Here is a 10,170-nt window from a genome sequence, read left to right as displayed (position 1 = left end):
AAACTTTTTTATTTCATAAGATTATTTAACGGATCAACATTTTTAAAGGTTGCAGCGTAACTCCGAAGTAATATCGTGAAACTTTAGCGTAACCGCATAAATCTCGGAGCGCCTCGAACCGCCGCGTGAGAATTACGCGCGCGGGTCGCAACACGCTTCAGTGTCTTCGATTAATTTCTGCTGCGTAATAGCGCGTACGATATTGCACGCGCGTTAATTCTGACCGGAGATACCACGCGTCTCTCTGTGTAATGAACCTTCAGACACCGCATTACCGTATCACCGCGGTCGGAGGGTGAAAATTCCGCCGTTTGCAACGCGCTGCCGCAAATTGCATTCGATGGCGGTGCTCTCTCACGAGGGAAATTAATTACGCACTAAACTCGTTATCGGACGCTTGGCCGATATTGTTCGGGGAGATCGGTATCGATCATCGGCGTGGCGCAGCGCGCTGTTTCACATTCTCGCGATCAAAGATGTCAATATTAATTATTGCACGTGTTGCGAGTTCCTTTGCATCAAATGTGCAGGGAGCGTAAATTAATGACAGATTACCGTTGTAAACTCGACAACCAACATCGTCCAACTGTGATCAAACGCGGACCAGGGAAAGACATTTACAGACGAGCCATATATATGCGGTGTTTCAGAATAATTCAGTATAAATTTCCGAACAAGTACCTTTAATCGATCTTGTTCAAATTTCGTGTGCGAAAGGTTATCGTATATCCTTCGTCCTAGCATTCACAGCTCATATTATTTTCATATTTTACTTAATAGCCGAGATAACTGATTGCAATTGAAAGAGTTCATTTTGCGCGCCAACAATACGAAAGGAATAATTTGTCGAGTACACCCACGTGATAATCGAGTGCAAACTGTCAAGGCTATCGCCTTGAAATCAAATCATCGTTTTTCAAGAGAGACCATTCAAAGTGGCCATTAAAAGTTTGCTATGACTGAGAATGGTTAGGAGAGGCAGACGATACTGGGAAACGGACTTCACCTTCGCCGGTCCGTGTGATCAAGTAGAATAGTTACTCTGTTGAAGAAGGACTTACCTGATAGTTGCCGTTCCGATTGTGAGCGTGGCTGCTGCAAGCTCTGAAACAGAGAATTTGCTTGAAAAACGGTAACGATCTTATATGTGCTTACTGTCGTATCGTACAAAAGGTCGAAAATGCGCTGTCAGTACGAATGACGCGTTTACTGCAATTAGATGTACCGTAGCAACGATATTTCTCAAACTGCCGCGGTAAAAGCATCGCTCAGAATGAATTGGTTCGCCTGTTTAACGATTATTTACTAGTATACCAGTAAAGTTTATTTCAGCCTAAGATAGATGTTTAAAGCACATTATTTATACACGTTAGTCGAAACATCAAGGATGAAGTGGAATACTCAAATACGCAGATTAAAGTGCCTCGTTATTAATTCAATCGTTCGATCGTGTAATCTTATACTGTCATATCGAATGAGAGAAGGGGGTGATTTAATTTTACCGAATCTTACGCGAAGCTACTACATACATATTTCATTAGCCAACAGGCTGATACAGAAGATCGCTATCCTTAATCGTCAGAGAATTCTAACTTTGTCTCATTTCCTAGCAACGGGAGATAACTAATAATCGACGCGGTTGAACCATGACCTACTTGCAGTATTGAGCCAGTCGGCCTCGAAAACAACGAACGAACCATGACCTTATCTACATCGTGCCCCACTGCACGGATGCACCATCGATCGATACTCTTCCAATATTCACGAAAAAAATTGGAAGTTTGTAATTGACCTTGGGTAACACGCGCGCCTTCTCGCCTCAAAAAGAGCATCGCCGAATCGATCATTTCCTTTCCACACGGAATCACTAAGTCATCAAAAGATTAAAACGTGAAAGAAACTATGTAAAAATTAAGAAGTTGATAAAGTAACAGTATTAAATATAATTACACAAAACAGCATTAATTGTATTACAAAGCTTCGGAGGGGTTTCGCGTTTAATTATTCATCTGTTGATCACTCTGTTATTATTCTTTGAAGTTTATTCTTTTTAGTTATAAAGATCGTCGTTAAAATATGATTTATAATGGAAATAATCGTCACAACGTAATGACAATATAATAAATGAAGTATGATCAGAGTGAGGGCAGCATCACGAAATAAATCGTGAGATTAAGCAAGGAAGCCTTGCTATTATATGAACATAAAAGTCGCGTATATCGATGTCATATTTTAAAAATATCATAGTCTTCACGTCGAATATTTTTCGAGCAAAACCAAATAGGCGTGGTGAACCTTTTTTTACGACTTACTAAGCTTCAAAGCGTCTCCCACGAAATTCTCAAACAAAAGTTATATCTTTTCTCAGGATTTCGTTTACTCTGCCAAATCATTTCGTTCATCGTTTTCAGATGAGATATGAGACGAAACAATATGACGCAAAGAGGTATGCTGCGTTTTACCGAAAATTCCTCCGCAGTCTCAAATGTATTTCTCTCTCCAGTATTTCTACCGGTACTCCGAGAAGCATATTTTATGAAAGAGACACGAAAGGCGGCTGTGCTACTGCAATCTTGACAGTCCCGACAATATAAGTGTCTTGTATCTTTATTTTGAAATATAAATATCCAATGTGTGTACGAAATCAAACTAACGACCGATTAAAATGATTTTACGTTACTCAGGAAATATCGCGCGTGAAGTTTCTGGTCCGGCATTTGAACGGTTACGGACACTGATTCGGAAAAGAATAATCGTGCGTCACATACGTCATACGATTTCCAAGAGAGAAATGCACGTTTAGAGAGTGGCCGATCTGACGAGAACCTAAGTTTCCCTGGTGCGGCCTTCGTGCACGCGTACGTGATAGAGTACACGATGTGGCTATATTCGAGGTTCGAGGGATGCCAACCGATTAATACGCCACCACGCCTGGCTGCCCCATTAGCTTTGATCGCTCACCAACACGGGCAATTCAGTACCGGGTGTTCACGCGCGACTTCCGCGCGCGCGCTCGTGCAATGGATGTTTACCGAGGCAACGTGCTCACTCGAGCGCGAATCTTCTCATGTACCGACACTTCATTGATAATTTGCATATGCGGCCACCGTCCTACCAAACCACGAAGATAAATTTGCGGCAGCTCGTTCAACGTGCGGCCAAGTACGCATTTGCGCACGTCAAAGGTCGAGCTGCGCGACTGGAACGCAACGCGAGTCGAACGATCGAAGCATGCTCGATGTGCATTCTCGGTTGCACCGAAAACATTTCAGATAAATAGAATATCGACTTCACTCCAAGTGCATCCGCGCGGAGCGCTGCTTTTACCGTCAAAGACTGACCGTGCGCTTGATTTTCATGCATGAAATGAACGATAGATTCCTCGCGATGCAGGATATCATGTGTGTCAAGAGAGACATGCTTGAGACGGTACCAAAGGCTACCGGCAGAAACATTGTCTGATAGAACAATAAACACGACCTACATAAAATTGCTCGTCTGGTTACTAATTTCTTAAACTTTCTTGTAAATAGCAGTTAGGTGCCGTTAATTATAAACTAATTTGTACTTTACAGCGGAGGAAACACCAACAGCGATGAAACTAATTCTTCCGATGTTCTTATTCAAGTACTCGCAGGAACTTCGTAAAAGGCGTATATTCAAGTAATTACGCGTAAATTGCAAATTTAGTTTCAAATTTGCATTGTTTTACGCAGTTGCCGTTTACAGCAAATTGAAGCTCTATAAAGCTAAATTGGAAATTTACACTCGATGTATGTGACGTCCTCCAAACTTTATTAATGATTCTCCGCGTCGTAACCCACGCAAACCGTGGACATTAATTATTCTGGGAAACAATTAATCATACGAAGATCAATGGTGCATACGCTTGACACTCATAGAGCTAAACGAACGCATTCGCTCAACCGGTTCCCACGGCAGAGCGATGAGCTAGTTTGCAAGAAATTCCCGTCTTCCGCGAAACAGGTGGGTATACCTGTCGGAAAAAGGAAATCGAGGCTCATCGCGGCAACAAAACGCCAATCTTGTGACACTCTTCATGGGCCACACGGACCGTGGGCGGATGCGAGACGCGGTAGGGCAGTCAATATCGGCCAACGTACGTGGACCACGTGGGCAGAGACTAATAGCCGTAAACCGATGGATCGCCAAATGTAGTCGAGATAGCGTATATCTACGATAGCCGGTAATCTCGATATCAAGCATCGTACATGCTTAGCTGCCGCACGATTAATACCTGCCTGCTGTCCTGTCTAGAACGCGAGTCTAGATTCCCGATGCAAATCCCGAGTCTCTAGCTCTCCGCTCGGCTCAGTCATCGATATTTAAGGCACGATTCGAAATAGTGATTCGATGCAAGTTTGCGCGTCACGTTGAAAAAAAAAGAGTAGTTGGGATATAAGCAGGACGGGAAATAGATACAGTGTTAAGCGCTGCTAGTTTACCTCGGATATTTAAAATTCGCGTAAATAGAATTTTTGTTTTGACGGAGACTCACCGGCACCTTCCCGTTGGTGTTCTCGGCGTCGTTGTTCTCCAATAACGGCGCGCTGCTGCTCTTCCCGCCCATCTCGACAGCTAAAGGTTCCGGCTTCAGCTGGAGACTCGCCGCGGATGGAGATGATGGTGCGCGGGGCGGCGTTTCGAGCAGTTCGCCCGAGCTCAAGGAACTGCTTGCAGTGGTGGATAAACCTGTCTCGTAGAAACAATCAAACAGTTAGATTATGAGAGAGAGAGAGAGAGATCAGAGAATTATAGAAAAATAAAAAAATTAAAATGTGTCTTGTGTGACAAGTAACTCGAGTTATGTAGAAAACAAAATAACAGTGGACACGTATTACGCGTAAATAAGAAAAGAGGTATAAGGATAACAGTTTGACATGAATGTGTGGAAGGCAAACTCGGCAGATACATTAGCGTGACTCACATAGCGGTAAATTCGTGGGCCGAGGCGCCTTGATCCTCGGCAAGGAGTCATCGAGACCGCTACTGCTGTCCACTGCATCCTGCGAGTACTGATCGTTCGTCTTCGTTTGCGTATGCACACTCTCACGTTTGACCCATACGTCTTGTGAGTTTTTGTCGTTTCGTGAGTTCAACTTTGATGGCCGTCGCCTGATTCGCTCCCACGTCTCTTTGCGGTGACATTTATTCGGTGATTGATCGATTATTGATGCTATGTAAAAGACAAGTAAAAGTTTCAGCAAATGTTAGAATCGTTTTATGTTTAGTCGTGAACAAATGTAATTATAAGTCACGAGTAACAAAAATTCTAGAGAAAAACATAGCGAAATGTCATTATTTCGCTTACGTTTGGTTAATCGTCGATCCGTACTTCTCGGAGGACTCGCCGTTCCAATTCCGCTTTCAAGCGGAGATGCTCTATCGGTGGTATCCGGCGATAGACTTCCGGAAGAAATCTCGTCCATGCTCTGCAGGAGATCCTGTGACGACGACGAGGATCTATTATCATCGTCCACAGTATCTTGAGGTGAAACTGGATCCAACGTACTCTCATCTTGTAACGACTGTGAATCTAATTGGGACTCGGCTGCGATAAGACCAGAGAAGTAATTTAACAAATTATAACATCTACAATATTAGTTATGAGTCTCATGAATATATATTCAGCAAATCATCCGAGTAATTCGAGAACGGCACGAAAATTACCTTGGGGAGAGTCGCAATCGCTGACCCAAGTGAAACTAGAACTCCTCGAAATCGCAGGCGAAGTTTGCGTTGCCATGTCGGAGCACGTCAGAGAGTCCATCGGTGGACTGTTTGGACAACAAGAACCCGAGCCATTCCGAATTCTCGACAATAAAGATTGCAAGGAAATAGGCAACTGTGAGTAAGATAAAATAAATATATAACGCGCTGAAATCTTTAAAGATTGATAAAAATAGAATAACAAGTGGCAAGAAAAACTTACGGATCCCGTTTTCGCGTTCTGCTCCTCCATGATCCTCTTCACGTCAGTGTGCTCCAACTTGCCGAGGGTTCCGTTTTCGATCCCGCAATTCCCATCAACCTCGTCGTTCACGGGCAAATCGCAATTCACCGCGACATCGTTGCCCCACCGTCGCACCAACGAGAATTTCTTCAGTTTCTCCACCGGGCTCACCTGCCTGATGTCTCTGTCCGATTCTGACAATCTCTTTGCAGAGATATCGGAACGTAGAGTTAACGGCGATAGCGCTCTCTTCTTGGTCAACGCTTCCTTCGTATGTGCTTTGTCATTCCTCGTCTCGTCGTGAAGTCTATCGTTTTTCAAACGTAGCAGATCCTGGTCCGGCAGTGAGGCTATACTAACCAGGATAACATCGTCGGAGCTCTCGTGAAACATCGGCGTATGTCGTTTTCTCATCAATTTTGAGAAAGGCGGTTTTTTCTCCTCCGTGGGCGTTACAGGTGCCGATTTTGGCACGCGATTGTCCAAGGATTTAGATCTGCCGATTTCTTCATTCGGAAATACGTCATCGTAATCAGGATCCATGTTTTCCTGCTCCTCCGAGCCTAGTCGGAACCTCTGCAATCGTATCGCCTTTCGACGCTTTTGGCTCATCAGATTGACAGGTAGGCTTATCTTCCTCTCGGATCGTTGTCGCGGTGGCAGTTTCGCGTTGGACTCGTCGGAATTTTCTTCAGCTCCTCCGAGCGATCCGGCTTGGAACGCCTCGGCACCGACGTCTTCATTGGTCTTCAAACTTAATCCTACGGATGTCTTTGGTGCTTGGCAAAGGTTCAATCGCGTGTCTTTCGGGGCACTTCCGCGCTCCAATTTCGACGGTAGACTAGAAGCGATCCGATCGATTTGATTTCTGATCGGGTTCGTCGGCAGACAACTGTTGGGCTCGTCGTAGTCAGAGTTCAGAGTATCCGCGGTGTGAAATCGATTGTGTTTGCCGATGATGTCCTGCAAGTTCTCCGGTAGGCTACCGCTCTTTCTTCCGTCAGGAATTACTCGATCCTGCGGCTCATCGTAATCAGAGTTTAGTAAGCAGCGACGATCGTCGTCGATAAAATATTTTCCGCGATCTCGAAGATTCACCTCATCTTCAGGGGAATTGCGTTCACCGCTGGATACCCTATCGGAGCTCTCGCTGTCGGATATCCCGAATTCGTTTAGTAGCTCTTTGTACTGTACTATCCGAACGTCATCGTTGTTGCGCGCGACTTCTCTCCTCGTCTTTTCTTTGGTCAACTCGTTGATCTCGTTGGCGATTATGCTGTTGAATTCTGCGAGGAAATTGTCCGACCAGTCACTGATGTCCTCATCGCCTCTCGGCAAAGAGTCTTGTCTCCTAACGAGGCTGTGCGATCTCGCAGGCAAGAACTTTGGGGTGATAGACTCATTTGTGTAGTCGGATAGTCCTCCGGGTTGAGTCGGATACCTTGGCTCTTCCACGATGCGGAGTGGAGTTGTCGGAGCTGACCCGATTATCTCACCAATTTCCTCCTGAACGCAATAAAAAATTTCAGAGTATTACGTTAATGGGAATAGCCTTTTTAACAAGAAATGCTTTTTATTAGGTAAAATATAATGTAACTCGCGAATAGAATGTAACATTGCCATATGTGCTGTGTGTGAGCTAGCTAACGAGGTAGCTAAGAAAGCATTTTACGGGAAGCCACTATCGCTCGAACGTAGAGGCAGCCCCTCGATCGATGAAGCTAAAGAGAAACTTGCAAAATCCTACCGGCAATAGGCAGTAACCTTTGCGCGGATATCTCGCGCGTACAGTTAGCCAGCAGAACGTATTTATAAAGTGGCGCATAATGAAGCGGTTATGAGAGAGGCTAGCAGAGAAGGCAATGTGGTCCTTGATGCTCGTCATGCAAAATAAAAGGAACCAGAAAACCAACTGCCGCGATTTAAGACGAGCCGATTTCAAAGTGCGTGCCATCTCTCTTTTTCTCTTCCTCCTTCGTTCTATTTATCCATCAGTCGTGCTTTTTTCATCCTTGAGGCACTCGCCCACTCTATCATTGTGTAATCCTCTATAGAATTGCAGCGAAATGCGCTTAATGCAGATAGCTAATATACATAAGATTACGTTACGTTTAAAGAGATATATTAAAGTAGACTTGATTAAAATTGACATGGATAAATCTAAAAGTAGAAATACAGACTATTTGATCAAGTATTCCATACTTAATACTTGAGACAATTAAAACTCGATTTAATATATCTTTTTTGATCTTGGGGAAATTAATAAGTGTCAATGTCACAAGTTTGTGTGACACGTAGTGTTTAGATGCGATAATGCTAATGCTAAAGTTCACCAATTCCTCGAGTCAATCCTCCTTCGTACAAGTGAGCTAAATTGAATTTGCATAATTTTCTCGATGCAACCCACACGATTCTGATCGCGATCTATACACGAGACAGCCCGGATCAGACGAAATTAACACGTTTCGTTCGTTGATCAGTTAAATGTTAAATTATCCCGTATGGAAAGAATAAGCTTGATTAAATCGAGAACGTTAAGACGATTTCGAGAGGGATCCAATCTCAGAAGTGAGAGCTGTGATATATACTTGAACGTATCACGCGAAGAGTGGATGAAAAATCCGGAAACAGACAATATTGAAAATCGAGAAATTAAAACTGTAATTAAAAAGAAAAACAGAGTCTTCAATCAAAGTCTCACAAACTAGAAGATAATTATCGAGACTTGCAGTCAGCGAAAGGAAAAACGGACAAATCTCGACACAACGCGAGATGCAACGATACACCACGCATGCCCGCGAGTGAGCAAAATTTATAGGCTGCTGTGCGTATTTGGTATGCAAACCGTCGGTGCATATACAGTTAGTCTAACCGGCCCGGACTTAGCGAAACTCATCAAGACAGCGGCGCGTAAGACGAAGAGCCGCCAAGATAAGACAACGGAGAAGCATGAGGAGGAGAGGTGGTGGTCCTGAGGATATCCAGCCAGTACGATTGCGTACAGCTGGGCGATCAATCATCGTGCACGAGCTTCCCATTGTTCCTACGCGGGTGTTACATTGTGCGCCGCGGGCTAATGCCCGCCTTGCGTAGGATATCGGGATATAACTGTCTTGAATGTGTCAACCCGTTTACTATCGGCGACTAATCTCGCGGCTTTAGTACACCTTGATCTATCTTCGGCGACTAGCCTATTCCAACAGGTTAATCCCGACGTTGGCGAATATGCTTATGACGTAATTACGACCTCGTCTCGCAGCAATAATCCGCTTGCAACCGTTTAATAATGAGTATGTTCGTAAGCTTGACCTTTGACCCTTCATTGTACGATATGAATTCATCACGTAGCTGTTAGCAATACGTTACACATTGCAATTAAGATGACAAATTGTAATCACCGTTCTATTTGTTGGCAATTTTTTCAATTTATTTCACGATACTGAGGAGCAAATTTGTATAATATTATATAATATTTTACTTTATTATTTCATCATGCCTGGTTCTCTTGTCAAAGGTTATTTTTGTCAAAGGATGCATCAGTTCAACAGAGCGACAAGTTTTTTGCTTGTGCCGCCAATTGTTCACGCAGATCTTAATCGTCGTAATTGTTGATAGATCGAGTGCAGCATTTCCGTCGAAGGACGCGGAAGCGTGCATGTGAATCGTCCTGATTGGAATCGCGTTTAATCTCCGCTCTCTCGGTACGCCTACAATGGCGTACGGTCATCGCCACGATGTGCTATTCTAATATTCTTCATCCATAACGCCCCGGCTGGTACATTTATCAAGTTGATATTTATGTGAAAGCACGCACGTCGTGCTTTTAGCGGCGCACTTTCCTCCTGCTCGAGATAGCTCTCGTAGCGCAATGATTAGACGAGCGCGTCTGGAAAATTTTCTCTCGCCTCCGCGTGGGCCGGCCGCTGATGATAACGACAATCAACGAGATTGACGTTGCTGGAAGACAATAAATTAACACTCGGCCGCCGATTCGCCGCGATATTGATAACGAAAATCGTTCAGCGAGGATGTTATTTACGACAATTGTGAGAGCAGACCGGAAATGCAAAGCAACTGACTGTGCTTGTTATAATGAATAGCTCTGACACTTGAAAAGACTTGCGGTGAATTTGATAATTCTCTCCATCAGTTGCATTGACGAAACGCAGAATTGAATTTTCATGTAAAAGAGAAAG

General features: G+C 44.0%; 1 protein-coding gene across 2 annotated transcripts in view; it reads right to left on the bottom strand.

Annotated features, from left to right (window-relative positions):
* The window catches only part of LOC105276868 (rho GTPase-activating protein 7), a 163,422-nt gene that overhangs the window by 100,934 nt on the left and 52,318 nt on the right, over window positions 1–10,170 (bottom strand). For both annotated transcript variants that reach the window (XM_011334844.3, XM_011334846.3), the window contains exons 3-8: window positions 5,954–7,480; window positions 5,692–5,866; window positions 5,333–5,572; window positions 4,949–5,197; window positions 4,520–4,713; window positions 1,062–1,104 (exon numbers count right to left, since the gene is read on the bottom strand). In XM_011334844.3, the coding sequence (XP_011333146.2) occupies window positions 1,062–1,104; window positions 4,520–4,713; window positions 4,949–5,197; window positions 5,333–5,572; window positions 5,692–5,866; window positions 5,954–7,480 (2,428 nt within the window). The remainder of the gene's footprint in view (window positions 1–1,061; window positions 1,105–4,519; window positions 4,714–4,948; window positions 5,198–5,332; window positions 5,573–5,691; window positions 5,867–5,953; window positions 7,481–10,170) is intronic.

Source organism: Ooceraea biroi, chromosome 3 (assembly GCF_003672135.1).
Source record: "Ooceraea biroi isolate clonal line C1 chromosome 3, Obir_v5.4, whole genome shotgun sequence".
Taxonomy (NCBI): domain Eukaryota; kingdom Metazoa; phylum Arthropoda; class Insecta; order Hymenoptera; family Formicidae; genus Ooceraea; species Ooceraea biroi.
This window is presented reverse-complemented; position numbering and strand designations above follow the sequence as displayed.